Source organism: Narcine bancroftii, chromosome 4 (assembly GCF_036971445.1).
Source record: "Narcine bancroftii isolate sNarBan1 chromosome 4, sNarBan1.hap1, whole genome shotgun sequence".
NCBI lineage: Eukaryota > Metazoa > Chordata > Chondrichthyes > Torpediniformes > Narcinidae > Narcine > Narcine bancroftii.
Window position 1 is genome coordinate 204511462 of NC_091472.1, and position 21844 is coordinate 204533305.

Here is a 21844-nt window from a genome sequence, read left to right on the forward strand (position 1 = left end):
AAAATAATATTTTAATTAATAATTAACAATAATGTAACACCTTATCTAATTTAGCTAAACCTATCTACTTAACCCCCAACTATACGCTGATATACTTATGTCACTAAAGCTCAGGCACTATTCTTGAAAGGCAGTTCAAAGTTCAATGTTGACACACAGGCTTGAAATTGATGCAAAGATGTTCATGAAGTAGGTGGGAGACACTGGGGTAACAGACTTTATTAACTCACAAAATCCTTGTTGTGGTGCTTCCAGACAAATGTCCCTTTCAGACAAGTGGCAATCAAAACTCCCCTTTTATTGGTGTAGGGGACACAAAACGAGTGATTTTCACAGAGCTTCCAGAAACCCTTCTGTGGGTCAGCTGAATTGCAATGTTTCTTCTGTTTCCAGAACCCTTTCATGCGTCAGCCGTGCAAAATGACCTTGTCTATCACCACCCGAGGACACCACAGCACAATATTACTTCCAAGAACCGTTTCTCATTTGCTGTCTCCTTAAAAATGGCCCTTGAGCAAACAGTGCACTGTGTCTTCAACATGTTGGTCACATGGTCTCCACACCTTTTCCTCCAGGTGTTCCCTCTCTCTTCAGAAGTATCCAGTTTGAGTACTCGCTGTCCTACTCTGTCAGCCCACAGCAAGTCTCCCAAACTTGCAGCTTGATTTGTTCTCTTAAAGTGACACTCCCACTCAAATGAAAATGAACTGAAAATGGGAATATGTTCCAGCTCCACTAACCTCTAAACCAGCCATTGAGTTCTCAGTGCCTTAATGGAGTCTACTTCCTGCTTGATAGTTGAAGCTGGTTCATCTCTGGTCACTGACTCCAACCTTACACCAAGCCTTACCCATCTGCCTTGCTGGCTCAGCTCATGATCAGACAGTTCTGTGAGAGGAGCTGTTTGCCTGAGGTCTCTAGCCCAAGAGGCTTCTTCTCCATCTTGAATTCTTCACACTGCAGTCTGTCTTCTCCTGGCTTCTTCTTGGAACTAACTGTAAACAATTTTTGATTTTACGTGGTCCCTTTAAAAGTAATTTTCTAGTTGATTCTGTTCTTTACAAACTGGCTGCATTATCTATTGTTTATAGAACACTGAATCTGGGCTTCCTGCCAATGGTTCCTTGCTTCTGCAAATCAAAGAGCTTTTAACTCTCTTTCAAAGTTACAGGTGCCTGTGGTCAGACAGACATGCTCTAGCTGCACAATTCCAGAGATGTTCTCATAGAAGCTTCCAGAATTTTCTAACAGACTTTCTTTAAATCTTTCTTCTAATCAAATTCACAATTTCATAAAAAAAACTTTGAATAAAATTGTAGATGACACTTTCCTGCTTCTAATATTTCCCAATCTCAAAACATGCCTCCTTCTAAGAGAAATGAGCCTCGATAATCCGAATTGCATCATTCATCCAAATAAATCAAACTTCGCAAGCTGCAAATAACTTTAATTTTCTGTTGATAAAAGCGAATAAACATTTTCATAGCTTCACCTTTCATAACGATGATTAAAACAAAGCATATTGTAAATGATAATGAAACTCAACTTCAAACAAATATAAATGAATAAAAATGATAATAAATGATTAATAATGAATAATAATGATGATGAATTATAATGATAAATTCAAAGAAAAGTTTCTCGTGTGAGTGTACTCTCCTTCCATGGTTATTCCAAAAATGAGAATGAGAGTTCCTCATCCACTCGTCATAGTGTGACAGTGTATTTAGAGGTGGTTTAGGAGGAATTGTTAGAGCAGGTTGCACACACATATTTTAAAACACAGGATTTTTGCAGGACTTTTGCAGAGTGCTATTTTGCAAAAGACCAACAAAGCAGCAACATACAGCAGCTTGCTGCCTGGGAGAGCATGTGATCTTTGCAGGCAGAGGGAGAATAGAGCTTTTCTCAGAGAGGGAGGGAGCTGAGACAGAAGGAGAGACAGAGAAATTGGTTCCAGAGGGACAAGCTGGCAAACTTTGGAAGACTGCCTGGTCAAAGGAGAAGACAGCTGTCTGAAAGGTGAGCTGAAAAAAAGAGGATCATCTTGAGAACCCTGAAGGGGGCAAGTTTCATCAGCAAGACTGATTGGAAAGGAATCAGGTGCGGATGTCCTGGAACAAAAGGAATCTCTCTCAGAAAACCAACCAGAACCCTCCTGAGTGCCAACTATTTGCCCGTTAAGCACCAAAGCCTGGTGACCTTTATTAATGCTAACTTCTGTACACAGTTCAAGAATTGCCTGCAACCAATGAGGTTGGACTTGATCCAAAGAACTTTTCTAAGCTTATATACACATTACACACACCTGTGCTTAGTATTCGAGGGGGATTAAGTAGGTTAAGTAAGTTGATAGTAATAAGTTAAAGTTTAATTCTGTTTTCTTGTTCAAATATAATTAAAGTGACCCTGCGTTGTGGTGAATATCTATTGCTGCTGGTTTTTAGGGTCCTCTGGACTCCTTAGCAATAGTAACTATGGTAACTCAACAAAAACAACAATTTCTTAAAGGGAAAGTCATAAAACAACCATAAATCATAAAGACAAGGTCTTAACCTCTACATACTTTGCTCATTATAGACCATTTCCTTTTTAATTCACAGAGAGGATCAACCAAACGGTGGAGATTATGAAACACACAGTGGATATTGAAGAGAAAGGTGTCAAACTAAAGCTGACGATTGTTGATACGCCTGGATTTGGGGATGCGGTAAACAACATACAAAGGTAACTTCAGGCAATGCCAATGGTGAACTTCACTCAATATTCTGGGAAGGGAGAAATCTGTTGGCCAAGGAACGGATGATAGAACATTTCCAAACCCAGATTGGTGGCTTTGTTCTTCCAACAGGGATATTATAGAGCCAAATTAGGTTAAGGTCATGAATCTTTTGGGGACCAATTGTGTGAACTTTGATCAAAATATAAACATGTTTCTGACAAATAACTAATGCGAGGTCAACTTTGCAAAGCGGGCGCTCCGTTACACGAGAAGACCCATTGTAACCTACAACTGGGTCTTTATTCTAGACAGCCCATACACAGATGGGAACAAGCCTTTTTATATGGTTTACCTTCCCATTCTACAGTCTGTTCATGATTATTCACATGACCTATAATCTGCCGACTTCAGCAAAACGTCTACCATGTGTTTCAAGAACAGCGTGGCCTTGGTTTTCATTTCTTGCAGCTGTGCTACCAAAAGAAAACAATGTCTTTAACAGACTAGTATTTTCCCATAAAAATATTTGTTTTAACCCTTTTCTTGCTGCTGAAATTTATAGAAAGAAGCAAATAAAGAAAATCTTTACAATCTGTGCGATAACCTTTCAATTGAATAGTGCATTAGGTACAACCAGCTGAATCACCAACTTTTGTAAGGAAGTATTAGACCATAAAAGCTCTCGTATCTGGAATTCAGCAACTGGCAAATAAAATTAGGAAAATAAATTTTAAAAATTAAAATAAAATATTAAGCAAAAATATGTATGTTTAACACTGTAAAGGTAAATGTTCTCTGAAGTAACACATCGCCCTTTGGTGAAGATGGGAGCAAATATTCAGCCAGCGGATCGCCTTGGCTGTAGCAGATGTGTGAATATAGTCATGTGAAACAGCGATGGCGAAACAAGAGCTGGTGAATGCTGGTCGCCGTTGGGGGTGACTCTCTTAAAGTGTCTCCAGCTTAGTAAGAGTCGCCCCGGTCAGAGGATCCATCGGTAAACTTGGGGGTGGGATGGTGTTAATTATTTATAATGTCTTTTGGAGACTCCGTGGAGGGGGAAGAACCTGCAGATGCAGTGACGGTTAAATGTTTTCATAGAGTGTGACTGAAAATAAAGTAAATGCTTTACAGTTTGAGTTTGTTCAGTGTAAATACAGTGTAGTAATTTTGTCTTTTAAACGGTTTATTCTTAATATGGGGTGCATTAGTTCGGCTTTGTAAAAGTACTTCTCAAGCAACCAGAAACTACACTTATCCGGCATCTACCAATCCCATAGGTGCCGGATACCAGGGATTTTACTATATATTGGATTCAGTGCTCCCTGCAGTCAGAGAACAAGAAGCAAAAGAGAGTGTGTCCCGTTCCCCCCCCCCCCACACCACCAGAGTTACTGAATGTCCATGGATTCGTCTCCAGCGCTCCCGCAGCCTCCGCAGACACTCGGAGTCCAGTCTGAACCATCGGCAACTCCAGATCCGAACCTCTGGCGCGATCAGAACCCTCGGCACCCTCTCGCATCCCGGTTCCAGTATCTGGTACCCCTTTAGCCAGTCCCGAGCCAGTCTGCAGCAGTCCGCAGCCTGGTGCGAGTCTTGCCACCGCAGTCTCCAGCAGCCCGCAGCCTGTGTGGGTTCCTCATCTCCAGTCACTAACAGCTCTTCAGCCTTAAATCCCCTCGCTGGTCCGTCGCTGTGATCACCGTTCCGTGAGTCATCACCTCTGCTTCTCCTTCTCAAATGGGGGGGGAAGGGGCACTGGTCTCCCAGTTTTCTGGTGGGTGCCCCACTTCCTCCTTTTATGGAGCCGATGGCAGTTGGGCCCCGCCCAGTTTCCGGTCCCCGCTCTCCAGCAATGCCACCATTTACTCAGAAAATCAGGTTCAAGTTCATTGCCATCTAATTCTACATATGCATATAGAACCCAAAGAAACACTGTGTCTCCAGATCATAGTGCACACACATACAATCATGCAGTAAATCCTGCACACAAACGACATAGATGCATAGGGTTCAAAATAAATAAAATAAAAATAATTTATGGGTGTCTAGGATTGATCAACAGTCTCACCACCTGCAGGAAGAAGCTGTTTCCCAGCCTGGCAGTCCTGGTTTTTATACCCTTGTACCTCTTAAAATTAAATTTAGATTTTTAAATTATATATTTAGAGATCAGCATGGTAACAGACTATTTTGGCCCATGGGTCCGTGCTGCCCAATTTACACCCCATTAACCTGCATTCCTGGTACGTTTTGAATGACGGGAGGAAACCGGAGCTCCCGGGGAAAACCCACGCAGACACGGGGAGAACGTACAAACTCCTTACAGTCAGGGTGGGATTCAAACCCCGGTCCTGATCGCTGGCACTGTCACAGCGTTGCACTAACTGCTACGCCCACCATGCTGTTCCTTGAAGATAGCTCTTCAAGCACCCAGCTTTTTATTTCTCCTTGAGATCTATGAATGCTTTAGATGTGCTGATGAACTTATGGACCCCCTGAGCGCTGATGAGTTAAATCAGGCCTCGATACTTAAAGTCAGGACTTTTACAAAAAAAAACACGAGGGACTGCAGATGCAGGACTCTGGAGCACAAATCAATCTGCTAAAGAAGTGGTTCTCAACCTTTTTCTTCCCACTCATATCCCACTTTAACTAACCCTTCTGCTATCGGTGCTCTGTGATTAGTAAGGGATTGCTTAAGGTGAGATGTGGGTGGAAAGGGAAGGCTGAAAATCACTGCTCTAGACCCAATTGTTACTGAAATATTTTTGCTGGAGAAAAATTGTCATTGGCCCATTTCCTTTGGAGATACGAAACCGTGCACATAACGAGTCAATGAGGGATGATTAAAACAGTGATTTTCAAACTTTATCTTCCCACCCACATCTCACCTTACTAATTACTGAGCACCGATGGCGTAGGGATTACTTTAGATGGTATGTGAGTGGAAAAGAAAAGTTTGAAAACCACTGTGCTAGAGAAACTTAGTGAGTCAACGCTCCTGGTTGGAGCTCTTCAACGAGTCACCAGTCCATGAAGGTTTCTGATTAGGGGTTCTGATCTGAAACAATGCTCCTCGACCTGCTGCCTTCCTCCTGCAGCTTACCTTTTTATTTCACCAGGAAGGCACCTTGCAGATATAGATCAGTGACCTTTATTCAGAATGGTCAGGGGAATTTAAAAGAAATGTCCAGATTACGTCAGCACCCCAACCTTTTTGTCTTGTGTGCAGGGAATCACGTACTGAATCGCGGATCAACCTTCTGTTCCCTGGCAGTTCTGTGGAAGTGGCGGCTGTTTTTAGTTTCCTCTTTGCAATGTGATGCAAACGCTTACTTCTATTTCAGTAAAGGAGCTTTACTCAGTTGTCAGGAGCAGCTCGGGATGTATGGTCAAAATAAGATTAACGAAAGTGTCAATGTGCCTCCATTTAACTTTAGTGCATTGTGGAGGCTTGCCCTGTTGAATGTAGCCGTTCATTATGAATAAGTTTAAAATCAGAGCATTCTTATGATCCTGGGCAGCAAGGACATTCAGCAGATTTCCTGCGCAATACTTGCATTAAAGGGAGGTTTCCCATTTAAACTGCCCCACTCTAAAAAAATTGGTCGTGTGCTCCAGTGAGTGGCTGTCGAGGGTTTGACTGCAAGGAAATTGTCCGACCCCATTTCTATTGAGCACTGAGACACATGGACACTGGCTTCACTGGCAGGGTTGTGGAGTTACTTTAATTTAATTTAATTTTAAATTTAGATGTACCTGACTTTGTGTACAGTTCCATTTTGGTGATCTGTTTAATAGCAGGAATTCTAGTGATAATTCCATCCCCTTTCCCTTTTTCAAAATTGTGCTGTAGATTTTAATATTTAAACTAACCTGGCCTAAAAATTCTTCTTTTTCAAGTTTAATGAGTGAATAAAATGAAAAATAAATTTAGCAGGTCCTTCTGGTCCATGAGGCCTTGCCACCCAATAACCCTACCACCCCTGCATTGCTTTGAATGGTGGGAGGAAACCAGAGCACCCGGAGGAAACTCACACAGACACGGGTGGGTCTTCATCCAGCAAAAGTCCTCCTTTTGAGGTGCATCATTGTTGAAGTCCGAACTGCAGTACAAGGCAAATAATGCTTAAAAAAGATGTTTGCATATTTCAATTCGTAAGTCAACCGGTCTCCATTGGTACTCACGTGGCACAGAGAGCCGCAAAGGCTCATTAATGCTGCAAGTATTTCTCCAAGACTGAACTGCAGGACTTCTAATCGACATGAATGAAGACAAATTGAAATTTCATGACCTCTTGGACAGGAGCCCAATGTGCCAGCTTGCATTCACTGTGGGATATAATCAGGTAACCGTAACTCTGCCCAGAGCAGAGAGCATCCAAATGAATTCCAGACCAAAGAGCTGGAGAGAGCCAGGAATGATAGCATAATGATTGAGAGAGATTGATGCATGCTAGGGGCTTGGCAGAGATGAAGAGTGCTAAGTTGGATAATCACATCCAGCTAAACAACCCCAGTGGACCTGCTTAAGTTTCGTAGTTTTGTCTCCAGATCAGAGACCGTGAAAATAGCAGGCCACGGCGGTTGGTCAACAAGAACCATAGAACTCTACAGCACAGAAACAAGCTCCTTCTGCCTTTCTAGTCTGTGTTAAACTATTATTCTGCTTAGTCCCACTGACCTACACCCAGATCACATTCCTCCCATCCATGTACCTGTCCAAATTCCAAAGAACCCAGGAGAAGCAGGGTCATCACCCTAAATGTCCCCATGCTTCCAGAACTTCTGAACACTGTCCCTCGTGGGCCAAGAGGAAACCTTACCAGCTCCATGTCTGCATGGCTGGGTGTTGTGAGAACATGTTCCATTTAAAAGAGATTCTCTTTGACCTCATTCTCTTTTCCTTTGAGGCAGCTGGAAGCCCATAGCTGACTACATTGACCAACAATTTGAGCAGTATTTCCGAGATGAGAGTGGACTGAACCGGAAGAACATTCAGGATAACCGTGTCCACTGCTGCCTGTATTTTATCTCTCCCTATGGTCACGGGTAAGATGGCTGGAGGGTACTGATTTTCTGTTGCAAAACCACTGAGGCAGATACTGGGTTTAATAATGCTCTGGGATGGTGAAGGCAGCGGTGAGAAGAGTGATCGGCGCCTTTGCTAGCGATGAAACTGATTAGGGAGGCAATGAGTTTCTGGACTGTATTCAGAGTTTCTTTCTACACTAGAAATAATCAGGGAGCAAAGCAAGTAAGGTTTCACATCATGAAGTGAGCCACATTACTTAACAGTTCAATAGTGCGTAAGCATTTACCAATAAACATCAAAGTATAATTGAATTCAAGGCAGCGTTTGGAAATGAATATTGTGAAATAGCTACCATAGATTTTGATAAGGAAGATGCAACAAAATGTCCACGGAAAACTGGACAAATCTGTCGATGAGTAAAAATGCAGTCCAAAAAAAGAGAATATTGAGCTTGGAAGGAATCTAGCAAATAATTACACTGGACAACTATTTTTTTTTAAAGATTTGCTTCCTGAAAACATTGGGGATTGTGATAGATGACTTCAAGTTGAATGCAAAGATAATTTCAGATTTGCTGTATCATGTAGGAAACTGGGGAAACATTAAATTATCTTTAATTGAATTTGGCAGGTTTACTCACCTAACGATGCTGACACTTTGCATGAGTTCAACTGACCTAAAAATGTTTTGCCGCTGATTTTCGTTTGTACTCAGCATCTGATGCCTCTCAGTGTCAGTGTCCAACAATGTAGTCAGGCGGCATTGATGGATTCCAGTTGCCGTGATACCACTTTTCCATGGTCGCAATGTTTTGGTGAAACCTTTCACCGTTGTCCATCACTGATGGCACCAAGACCAGCAGGGAAGGAGTCCAAGTGCAAATGGAGAAAATGAATTTTCAATGTCATGTTGCGGTTCATGGTTTTGTATGTTTGAAATAGACTTAAAGTATTTTCAGGAAACCACCAAAATAGGTTCTATCTAAAAAGAAATGGTACGTGATATAAAAAGTTTTTTGGTGATTTTAATGCCCAAATCCATAAAATACACCCAGAGTGTTCAGGAAGTAAAATCTTCATTATCCAGAACAAAATCTGGATTTCCAAGGGTTATTAAAAAAAGATAGGATTTTAGCATGTTACGAGGGGTTGGCTTAGATTTCAATGTATTAAATGGAATTTATGAGATCGAGAGGGAGAAAAGTTTTCAGCTGGGGGAGGGGAAGGGTGTGGATTTAGCACCATGGGTGTGTGGTCTAAAGATTAAAGGCAAGTCATTCAGAAATGAAGTTTGGAAAAATCTACTTAATAAACTTAGTTGTTTTCCTGAGACATTTATAAAAGGAATAAAAGCATTGTATAATGAACCAAAGGCGAAAGTAGTAGTAAATGGTCAGATGTCAGGTTTGATTAGATTAGGAAGATCTTCCAGGCAGGGTTGCCCATTTTCATCATTTTTATTTGTATTGGCAATAGAACCATTAGCCGAAATGATTGGAGGGGTTGAGAATAGGAGACAAGTTCATAAAATTATTCTTTTTGCTGATGATGTTATACCTTTTTTCAGACATATTGTCAAATAAAGAATTATTTATTGTAAATGGAAGTTGATTTTGTTTTAAAGTCAATTGAGCCAACTGATAATTCCTTATACGTCTTTCCACATGTATTCCATTCCATATTCAAAGCAAATGTTTTAAAATTAGTCCTTCTTTTCTACCTTTAAAAATGTCATAGTTCCATTTATACAATATTTGGTCTGGACTTTATTCACCTATATTTTTCATCTCAATATCTACCCAAGATGACTAAATAAACCTGAATTTTTACTGATAGACCAAATGAAAGATTAACAGAATATGGATTAGTTTCAGGATATAAGGTTAATGTGGATAAAAGTGAAATGATGCCGATGGTTAATGCAGATTACACACAATGTAAAAAGTTAGTAAAATTTAAATGGCAAAGTGAGGGAGTTAAATATTTGGGGATAATAGTAAGTAAGCAATTGAATAATTTGTATAAATTGAATTATTTATCACTTTTAAAAAGATTGGAGGAAGATTTTAAAAGATGGAAGGAATGACCAGTAACGTTAATGGGACAAGTGAATTGTGTTAAAATGAATATTTTTCCCAGAATTCAATACTTATTTCAAACATTACCAATTCAGGTGCCTGAAATGTTTTTTAGATGGTTAAATAAGAATATTAGAGAATTTTGATTGGAGAGGAAAATCGGCAAGGATAAGTATGGAAAAGTTGACATGGAAAAAAGAGCAATGAGGTTTGAGATTACCAAATTTTAAAAGTTATTATAAGGCAGCTCAATTGAGATTTTTGTCTTCTTGGTATCAAAGGGAAGAAAAAACATCTTGGGTAGATATTGAGATGAATAATATAGGTGAATAAAGTCCAGTCCAAATATTGTATAAATGGAACTATGACATTTTTAAAGGTAGAAAAGAAGGACTAATTTTAAAACATTTGCTTTGAATATGGAATGGAATACATGTGGAAAGACGTATAAGGAATTATCAGTTGGCTCAATTGACTTTAAAACAAAATCAACTTCCATTTACAATAAATAATTCTTTATTGACAATATCTCTGAAAAAAGGTATACAGAACATACAAGATCGTTTTAGAGGTTCAATTTTTATGACATTTGATCAATTAAAGGAGAAATATTGAATATTACAAAATAGAGATACACGATCCTTTATCCGGACATCTAATATTCGTAAGCTCCAAAAACTGGCATTTTTTTCCTGGTACAGCGGAGGGAGAGAGAGAGAGACAGAGACAGCAGTGCAGCTCGGGTGGACGGGAAGAGAGAGATGGCAGCATGACTCGGGTGGGCGAGGAGGGAGAGAGATGGCAGCGTGACCCAGGTGGGCTGGGGGGAGAGAGACGCCAACATGACTGGAAAGGGGTGGATACAGCAGCACAATTCGGGTGGGTTTAAATCTGGGGCAACTGGCTTATGTTCTGAAATCCAGAAAAATCCGAAATTCAGAACACACCGTCTCCCAAATGTTCCAGATAAAGGATTGTGTACCTGTACATTATTTGCATATTATCAATTATGATCATATTTGAAGGAAAAAATAGGAATGGACTTCCGGAGCATAGTCAATTTGAATATGTTATAACAGAGACCTTTATTATTCGAAGATTTATAACTATTATGTATAATAAATTACAAGAAATAAAGGAAAAGAAAGATGTGAATAAAACTAAAGTGAAGTGGGAATAGGATTTAAATAAACAAATTCAAAAAGAAATAGAAATAGTGTAATTAATTCAATCGAAGCTAGATATCAAATGGTTCAATATAACTTTTTACATCAAAAATATTACTAAACCCTATAAGTTAAATAAATTTAGTCTAAATTTCTCTACTCAATGTTTTGAGGTTTGGTTGTGTGAAAAGGTAAAAGATTTCTGGAAAGAATTATGTGTTAAGTTAGAGAAGATATTAAAAGTGAAGGTTAAATTAGATCAAAGAATTTTTTTGTTGGGTAATATTTCCGATGAAGATGTTAAACTGGGATTAGATAAACATAAAAAGGGATTTTTGAGTCTAGCAACAGCAAGAAAGTGTGAGCTAAAATGTGGAAACTGGAAAATAATGTCAAATTAGAAGAATGGTTTAATGAAATAAAATATTGTCTCCCATTAGAAAAAATTACAATAATATGAGAGATTATGATAAATTTTGTCAAATGTGGGAGCCTTATATGAGATTTATGAATATGGACTAATCCAGACTTTTAATCCAATTTCCCCCCCCCCCAAAAAAATGGTACTTTCATCAAAAAATATATTATGGTGTTATTAATGTGGTTATAATTACTTCGATGAATGTGTTCTTTCTTTTCTTTCTTTTCTTTTTTTTCTATCTTTTTCTATCGTAGGGGTTAGGGATGGCAGGAGGTGGGGGGTGAAAATTGAAAATTATTTAATATTTATCATGTAATGATATTGCAAGTTAATTTGAAATGTATGAAAGATGCTAATAAATAAAATTTTAAAAAAAAACAGTTGAGGTTAATGGCTTTGTTAAATGCATGTGGAAAAGATAGGTTTATGGACTTAGATCATAGACTACTTTTGATGTCAGTGAATGGAGAACAAAAAGCCGCCCTCCTGTCCCTAAGGTCTTGTGGTCGGGAAATGCATGGAGCCATTGTTACTTTAGGGATTGATCCTTATTCACGAAGGATTTGCATTTAATTGGAATGCCAAGGACTGTGTGTTTGCAGCTTTCTACTGAATTGGGAGTGAAGGAGTATGGTTGTTGCTTGGGACAACCTTGGCAGAGAAATGAATGGTCCTTACAGGAGCTGGAAGAAATTGACAAAAAGAAGTTAAATTTGCACCCAATCTGAGGCGCCTGCAAGCTCACACCAAGACACAAGAGAAACTTGTGCGTGAACTACTCTTTGCAGACGATGCCGCTTTAGTTGCCCATTCAGAGCCAGCTCTTCAGCGCTTGACGTCCTGCTTTGCGGAAACTGCCAAAATGTTTGGCCTGGAAGTCAGCCTGAAGAAAACTGAGGTCCTCCATCAGCCAGCTCCCCACCATGATTACCAGCCCCCCCACATCTCCATCGGGCACACAAAACTCAAAACGGTCAACCAGTTTACCTATCTCGGCTGCACCATTTCATCAGATGCAAGGATCGACAATGAGATAGACAACAGACTCGCCAAGGCAAATAGCGCCTTTGGAAGACTACACAAAAGAGTCTGGAAAAACAACCAACTGAAAAACCTCACAAAGATAAGCGTATACAGAGCCGTTGTCATACCCACACTCCTGTTCGGCTCCGAATCATGGGTCCTCTACCGGCACCACCTACGGCTCCTAGAACGCTTCCACCAGCGTTGTCTCCGCTCCATCCTCAACATCCATTGGAGCGCTTACATCTCTAACGTCGAAGTACTCGAGATGGCAGAGGTCGACAGCATCGAGTCCACGCTGCTGAAGATCCAGCTGCGCTGGATGGGTCACGTCTCCAGAATGGAGGACCATCGCCTTCCCAAGATCGTGTTATATGGCGAGCTCTCCACTGGCCACCGTGACAGAGGTGCACCAAAGAAAAGGTACAAGGACTGCCTAAAGAAATCTCTTGGTGCCTGCCGCATTGACCACCGCCAGTGGGCTGATATCGCCTCAAACCGTGCATCTTGGCGCCTCACAGTTTGGCGGGCAGCAACCTCCTTTGAAGAAGACCGCAGAGCCTACCTCACTGACAAAAGGCAAAGGAGGAAAAACCCAACACTCAACCCCAACCCACCAATTTTCCCCTGCAACCGCTGCAATCGTGTCTGCCTGTCCCGCATCGGACTTGTCAGCCACAAACGAGCCTGCAGCTGACGTGGACTTTTTACCCCCTCCATAAATCTTCGTCCGCGAAGCCAAGCATAAGAAATAGATGTTTATGGCATTTAAAAGAACAGCTTAGCTCCTTGGGCATGATGGCATCAGGCTTTCACTGAACTTTCTGCATTTGGTTTCTTTCTCCTTTTTACCTCTATTTTGCCTAGCTAAAGGGCTTGAGATTTAGGGACGCTTCTTCTAGGTGCGGACATATCGGCCACACCGTTGGGTATGGAGGAGGGCTGGTGCACTGCAAATAATTTATTCTGCTTTTATCTTTGGAGGAGAGGTTATAAGGCTTGGATATTGGATGGTGCAAATGTCACTTGACAATGGCTGTCTCTGGTCCAGAGGCAATTGGGTCTGGTTGTTGCTTGGGACAACCTTGGCAGAGAAATGAATGGTCCTTACAGGAGCTGGAAGAAATTGCCAAAAAGAAGTTAAATTTGCACCCCTTTATAGATGTTTATGGCATTTAAAAGAACAGCTTAGCTTCTTGAAACAATGAAATCCCTTGCACTGGGGTGTGATGACATAAACTTTGGCCCATGATTAGTATTCAAGATCGGATTTGTCTTATTCTTGTGATGTTTGGTCTGTTCATGCTGAGGGGAGAGAAAATCTTCCCACTGTGGATGTAATTTATTCCATCTGTTTGGGTACAGGTTGCGGCCACTGGACACAGAGTTTATGAAGGCGTTACATCAAAAAGTGAATATTGTACCAGTGATTGCAAAAGCAGATTCACTCACTCCCATTGAGGTGAAGAAGCTCAAAGAGAGGGTGAGAAAAGTCATTGATTGTACAATTCTAAAATTCTTTTATTGTCATGTAATAAAACAGAAAATGTAATATTGTGAGGCACGGGTGATATAGCAGTTAGCGTAATGCCGTTACAGCACCAGCAACTGGGTTCGAATACCGTGCTGTCTGTAAGGAGTGTCTGCATGGGTTTTCTCTGGGGGCTCTGGTTGCCTCCCACCCTTCGAAGCATACTGGAGGTTGTAGGTTAATTGAGTGTAATTGGGTGGCACGGGCTCGTGGGTGAAAGGGCCTGTATGTCTGCAAAATTTCCTTCAGTCTGCCGTAAAGCAAAGAGTCACCATTATTATTGTCCAATGCCCCTTATGGTAAGAGAAATAGAAGCTAAAGAGAGTCTTTTCAGAGCCATTGGGTGTCTGTGCATTCACCTCCAGTGCTCCCGCAGCGTCCGCAACCATGCAGACCCCTGTTCTATCCATTGGCAACTCAAGCCAAAACAGAATGCAAAATTCATCTCCCACAGTCAAAAACAGATTCTCAATATTCCTGTTGCTATTAATATCCCAGGAAGGAAGAAAAATCATGATCAATAAGCTCTGGCAACAATGGAGCACATTGTTAATCATTCCCAGGTTAAAATCGTCATCTGGCTCAGACTTTCATTACACTTACAGCGCTGGCCTTCACACAATGTGGAAAATGTCCCAGAGGTCTCTTGTTCACAAAAAGCAAAACAGATCCAACCTGGCTAAAACAATGACAGGTGCTCCTCAACTGACCATGGGGCTACATCCTGGCAAAGCTATCGTAAGTGTGGAAAAAAATCATCTGTCGAAAAAATTATTAGTGTACACAGTTGAAAGCAGACTGGGCATGAAGAATGTTTGGAGCACTGAGACTGCAGTTGAGAGATTCTCGCCCATGTGCTAGAATTATGTGATTAAAATTAGAATTTTTTTTAGTCCTCCTGGCCAGTGAAGTTTTCCCTGAATGAATAATAACTTTATAATATTTTTGGGATCCTTGCAATCTGAATCAATATACAGCTATTATTATGTATTCATAATGGATTAGATTAGTGATGGGATTAGATTAGTTTAAGGGTGTAGGGATTTAGCTTTTAGTTTACTTCTTTTTAGTTTTTAGTTTTTTTCTTTCCTTTCTTTTTATATATTCTTAGAATATATCTGTTAACACTGTAATATTATGATTTATTATCGTTTGTCATTACTATCGGAACCTCGAAAAATTGTACGTCGGACTGGTCCTGTAATTGGTTCTCTGTCATCTTCAGAGGTAATCATCAGCCATGACATCAAGCAGCACATACACCCAGCCCCATACTCTTCCTGTCGTACGGCTATTATTTTAAAATCTCCCATCCTTGCTGTGTCTTGGTGTGGATGACTCAGCCACTGCCCCATCCACACTGCCCAGGCTAACAGTTCTGCCACATTTTCAATTCATTTGGTCATCTTCACTACCATTTCTCTGACACTATGTTAGTCCCTAAACCCTGTCCTTTTCACTCCAAGCCTGGACTTGCATTCGGTGTCAGGGTTACCAATTATCACAAAAAGACAGGAACTGCTGGAAACACTCAGGTCAGGCTACTTCTGATCCAGTTTTGATTTTTCCCAATTCATCTGCTTCAGATGAACAAGAGCCTATCACTCTTGTTCTATCTTCCTCTACTTACTTCCATCTTCTCCATGCTCCCTAGCCTCTTCAGAAACAGCCATCCTGATCGTTATTTTGTCCGATGTCTCGTCGTCTTGGTTCACACTCGTCCCTTTTAAATTTAAATTAATTTCTTTTTAAAATTCACAGCATGGTATAAAGCCGATTTAAACTTGTGGCGCCCAATTTCACCCAAATTAATCTTCAACCCATACGTTTGGATGATAGGATGAAACCAGAGTACCCGGAGGAAACCCATGCCAACATGGGGGTGAGCGCACAATCTCCTTACAGACAGCGCCGGCCGCTGTAACAGGGTTGGGCTAACTGCTACGCCAACCATGCCACTGTCTCTTGTTCGATTTCCTAATAACTGGAGCTCTATTATGGTCCTTCCTGTTCCACTGTAGATCAGAGATGAAATTGAACAGTATGGAATTAAAATATATCAATTTCCAGAGTGTGATTCCGACGAAGATGACGAGTTTAAAAAGCAAGATAAAGAACTAAAGGTAAGGTGGAATTCTATGGACGTGAGATTCAAGGAAGTTGTCAGAAGAAGCAATCTGTCTAGAAACAATGAAGGCTTGGGTTGGAGCAGCAGACACTGTGGAGGGGAAATTTGGTGCTAAATACAACTGCAGCTAAGATAATCCCATGTTTGATCACTGCCCTGATGGATTGATAACATCCTTCACCCTGAACAATTTCTATTTCTCTATTAACTGAAGCTCTGACATGTTCCTCAGTGATTCAGATCCAGACAGTGGATCCTCCCCAATCTAACTTCCTGGATCTCAATCCCAACCTGGTCTCAGGATGCAAACTAATCGCAGGGACCAACACTCTAAGAAAGGTCCTTCATGTCATCTGTGGATAAACATTGTAATTAATGCTGATTTTTGATTGTTATCGGGAGATGTAATGTTCTGTGATGAGGACTATAATTACACGGGGCAACATTTTTTTTCAAAAGATTTGCCTCCTGAAAAAAAACATTGGGGATTATGATCAACAGCTTCAAACTAAGTACAAAGGATAATTTCAGATTTGTTGTATCACATAGGAAGTTGGAGAAACATTAAATTAACTTGTATTGAATTTACCATGTTTAATTGCTTAATGATGCTGAAACGTTGCGTGAGTTCAACAGACCTAAAAATGTCTTGCCGCTGATTTTCATTTGTACTCAGCATCTGATGCCTCTCATGATAGTACCCAACAATAGTTGGCTGGCACTGATACTACTTTTCCGTGGTCGCAGTGTCCCTGGCGAAACCTTTCACCATGTTCATCGCTGAATGCACCAAGATCAGCAGGGAAGACGTTCGAGTGCGAATGCAAAAAATGAATTTTCAGCGACATGTTGGATGTCATGGTTTTTAAATGCTTGAAGTAGACTTAAAATATGACAGGAAATCACGAAAAATGCGTTATATCTGAAAAAAACGGTATGTGATAGGAACATTTTAAGGCGATTTTTGTGGCCAGAAGCCCGACATGCATAAAAATACACCCAAAAGTGTTCAGGAAGCAAAATCTTTGTTGTCCAGTGCCTTTAAACCCAGCAACATCTTCCTTTATTTTCACACTGTCCCAAAAGATTCCATAAGTGGGTGTATTAGAATGCATCAGTGGAGAAAGGCATTTTTTAAACAGATGCTGATCTTGAATGATGAAATATCCCCTGTTTGTGAGCTGTTCCACTGCCTTTATTTCCCCTTTCATTTCCAACAGACCTGTTTAATTCAATTTCCTACATCTGACTGATTACAGGAGAGTATTCCATTTGCAGTCATCGGCAGCAACACGGTGGTGGAGGCTCGAGGTCAAAGGGTCCGTGGGCGATTGTATCCTTGGGGCATTGTAGAAGGTAAGTCGGCACTGGGAGAGGATGGGGAGCCAGCTTAACTAGCCCTGCACCAAAGTGGCCAGGATGTTGCAAACACAATATTAACTGTTCGAATAATGAACAAAAATATAGATATCAAAATAGCTCAGTGTGGAAAGGTAAAATAAAGAGCGTAAGAACACTCCCTGATACAGTAAAACCCCTGGTATCCAGCACCCATGGGGATTGGTAGATGCCGGATAAATGTATTTTCCAGTTGCTTGAGACTTACTCTTATACCTGCATTATGAAAAAAGTTTAAAAGACAAAAATACTACTCTGTACTTACACTTGCATGAATATATAAACCTTAAAGCATTTAACTACTTTTAGTTACTTTCTTTGAAAACATTTAACTGTTGCTGGATCTGCAGGTTCCTCCCCTTCTATGGAGCTGCCCCAAAGGTGAATAAAAATATTAAATAAATAAAAATATGACAGATAATTACACCCCCCCCCCCCAAATTTACAGATGAAGCCTCTGACCGGGGAAACTCTAAGCAGGGATAAGCAGGGATAAGGAGACACTTTAAGAGAGTCACCCCAACAGCAAGTGGGATCAACCAGCTCTTCATCCTGAGCAACGCTATTGCTGCTTCACACAATTTTATTCAAACAGCTGCTAAGGCCAAGGCCATATTTGTTCCCATCTTCACCAAAGGTTTATGTGCTACTTCAGAGAACATTTACTTCTATAATTTTAAACACATATTTTTACCCATTATCCATCTGTTTATTTATTTTCCTCACTATTTTCTTTTTGCTTAAATTCCGGATACCAGGAGTTTTACTGACATATTGAGATATACATTATCCTACATGAATCCTCACTGAGCTGAGACAGCTGTCTGGATGGTATCCGTCTTTATGCAAATTTGCTTGGGAAAGAAACCAATTAGCCTCTATCTGTGCTACTTTATGGGCAATAATGAGCCTTATGAATGAAAATACATTTGTACTATTAATAATGCTCCCATTATTAAATAGCTCGTGGATACACCAGACAGAGATGAATGTTAGTATTGGCCAGTTGAGTGGGTTACTAAAGGGTTGATTTGTTTATAGGACCATTCCACTGCAGCAACCATGCCAGTTAAAGTAGAAGCAGGAGTCGGCTTCTTTGACTTCTCTTGCTTGTTGTACTATTCAGTAAGATCATTTCAAAAGCATAAATAGTGATGTTTTGGCGTTTCCTTGAAGCTTCCAGAGAATTAGAAGTGTCCTATTTATACGATATGAAATTAATGTAATTGCACCATAAAACATGGACATGCAGAGTGCTAAGAAGTCCATCTCGGTTTCACTTTCCAAAACAAGAGGCAATTTATAGAGAAGATTAATACCTAACGAATGGTGTATTTCTTGATGGCGATTTTTCTGAGTCATAATTGGGATTGTGCAGCACCTACGTCCTGGCTCTGAATAGTTTTCAACGCATCCTTGGCTTCATGCATCCCTTTCAGGGTATTGCTTTGCCAGTGTGAATGCAGCTCTGTAACTTGGGTTCACACACAGTGTTGGGAGTCCTGTGAGTGTGCATGTGCCCTCCTTGTCCCTGGTATGGAGAGAGAGCCCACAAAGCTAAAGTGTTAAAGTCGACCCGCGCTATAATAAAACAAGCAGCAGAACCAAAGAGCGAACAATCACTTCTTTATCGTCTTACGCTAGCGGGAGTGAGGGGTACAAAGTTAGAGTAAACAATGTAACTCGTTCTCTGCACGGAACCTCACTCAAACTACTCAGCACTCTTGCTCAGCTTATATGGTCTATATAAGATGGTTGCTTACATGCAATTTTTATTAACTTTGGAAAGTTAATGATTTTGCTACTTCAGACCTTCTGTGATTTTCTGATACGCCACATACTCCCATCCATTCTACTCGTGCCATGCTCTGCAGCTGTGAACTGCTTTAAGCTACTAAAGAATGAACTCTTCGTTGGCCCACACACCACAGCGGAAGCCACCTTCCCATAATTTTTCACAACAGGGTCATTGCAGTGATGCCAACTGCTTGCATGTTACATTATTGCAGGTCCTCCCGTTCCTTCTCAAGAGCGTAAGAATGGAAAACTTCTCATTTGCCTGGGACTTGCAGCCAACCATTTTTTGTTGGGGGGGGGGGATTCTTTTACCTACAGTGGAGAACCAGGCACACTGTGACTTTGTGAAACTGCGGAATATGCTGATCCGAACACACATGCAGGACCTGAAGGATGTGACCTGGGACACTCACTATGAGAACTTCAGAGCGAGATGCATCCAAGAGATGACCAGGTTTGTGCCCTCCCTCTGTTGCTTCTGCGCTCCCGTCGGGAACTGGATCCGCCAGGAAATGGGGCTTTGTCCTATCGAACGGGTGTTGCTGCCGGCACCCCGATCTGTCTCCCTTTCGAAGGACGGATGCACTTGCTCAAGAGAGCGAGAGCGCACGGTGAAGATTTGCCAAATTGGTTCCTGCTTTCTGTCTTGAAGTAAAATAAATGTAAATATCACCCTGCTGACACTGTATCTGTGCATTGGCCTCAGTTCAGACAGTTCACTAACTGCAATTCCCTTTCCAAGAAAAGCACCGTGAGTTAAAAGGGCTTGCTGCAGTTTTCTATGTACGTATTGGACAGGGCAGTTTGAAAACGAAGGTTATCTGCATCCAATTTTATCTATTAAATTAATTATATCTAATTGTATGTTGTATTGATGAGATACCATGAATGGTGAATCCGCCATAGGGTTGTCTGAACTCATGCCTTGAAAAAAAGAAAAAGCATTCAGTTCTTCAACAAAAATAACTTTTTTTTAACCACCGATAATTTCCAAGGAAGTTCATATCAATTTGTCCATTTCTTTGAATCTTCCCTCACTCTTTTTGTGGAAGGTTCAGAAACCCTTTGCAAGAATTACTCGTGTAAAGCTTCTGGTTTTTGCTGATAAAGGATGAATAAGCGGCCCTGAGGTTTCTCGTGTGTCCCCTCATGTAGTACCAGGGTGGAATCATGGGGGACCAACCAGCACCAATCACCCTAGCATGAAACTCTTGGCATTAGCTCATTGGGAGCTTCACGTTGATGTCCAGTCTCGGGTTGAAAGCGTGGAGTTCCAAGAGCAAAGTTTCTTTTGCCAGCAGGCATTCTGAAATCGCAAAACCTTGAGCGTTTTCTTGCTTTCCTACACAGCAAATTGACCCAGGACAGCCGGGCGGAGAGTCCTCTCCCCATCCTCCCAGTGCCAACTCCAGATGCAGAGACAGAGAAACTGATCAAAATGAAAGATGAAGAGGTGAGTGTCCGGGATGTAAGGCGGTTGAGTCGGAGGTGTGAGGTCCAGGTCCTGAGGCTGAATGGACTGTGTCACGACAGAGCCTGTTAGCGTTGCCCATCTGTAAAAGTGGGGCTCATTCAGAAATGATCCAGTGTTTGGACTTGTTTGCTGTCACTTGCTCAATTATTCTCAAGGGAAATGACAGTGCATGAACCTTGAAGGGCAAGTACAGATTCACCAAGAATCAAGATTCGACTTCTTGTCTTGGTAATAAAACTATGCCCTATTACGTGAAATTTCTTTTTCCTGCTGCAAGGCAGACAGATTCGCCACCGGCAGGAATCGCCTAGGCACCTCTTACAGCCAGAGAAAGAGAACCAAAAGAGGGACACTCAACCTGTATTTGAATATGGATGTGGACACCGGTTTCAGTTGCATGAGTCTCGAACCAGTGGTCAGTGGGGTAGAAAGCATGTTGCTTATGTGCCCATTAGAACTCAGTAACTGCACCTTCCTTTCTGCAGCTCCGACGCATGCAGGAAATGTTGCAACGAATGCAGCAGCAAATGCAAGACCAGTGAATAAAGGGCTGAAAATGAGCAAAGAACAGCCTCGCCTCTTCAGCCAAATCCGACGGGAATGAGGAAGGTGACACAGGGCACGGAGCAAGCCCCTGGGGGAAATGCACTGTACAGAATGTGCCACATATTTCCTGTTATACTCTAGAAACAACTCAAGGGTCACGGACTACTCTGTATAGTGCCACCATATAATTTACATATCCTGCTTGTTTGTTTGGGTTTGTATTTAACATCTTGTCAGTACAATATAAGAACATTGAAAGGCATATCTGCATCGGAATGCTTGTATGGAAAATACTCTTTACTAATAAATGTTTTCAAATGGGTCTGATTTCGATCAGTGGGCTTTTTTAGAGGCACATATTGGACCCTCCATAATGTTAGGGACAAAGACACATTTTTCCCTTATTTGCCTCTGTGCACCACCGTTTTAAATTTGTAATCAAACAATTCACATGTGATTAATGTGCATATTCCAGATTTTATTCAAGGTTATTTGGATACATTTTGGTTTGACCATGTAGAAA

At 41.1% G+C, this 21844-nt stretch overlaps 1 protein-coding gene across 2 annotated transcripts in view; it reads left to right on the top strand.

Annotated features, from left to right (window-relative positions):
* The window catches only part of septin5a (septin 5a), a 148293-nt gene extending 126650 nt beyond the window's left edge, over positions 1 to 21643 (top strand). For both annotated transcript variants that reach the window (XM_069933709.1, XM_069933708.1), the window contains exons 4-11: positions 2604 to 2727; positions 7643 to 7777; positions 13813 to 13930; positions 16000 to 16101; positions 17366 to 17462; positions 19620 to 19755; positions 20652 to 20754; positions 21261 to 21643. In XM_069933709.1, coding sequence (XP_069789810.1) covers positions 2604 to 2727; positions 7643 to 7777; positions 13813 to 13930; positions 16000 to 16101; positions 17366 to 17462; positions 19620 to 19755; positions 20652 to 20754; positions 21261 to 21317 — 872 coding nt within the window. In that variant the 3' untranslated portion in view covers positions 21318 to 21643. The remainder of the gene's footprint in view (positions 1 to 2603; positions 2728 to 7642; positions 7778 to 13812; positions 13931 to 15999; positions 16102 to 17365; positions 17463 to 19619; positions 19756 to 20651; positions 20755 to 21260) is intronic.
* Positions 21644 to 21844: the final 201 nt, after the last annotated feature.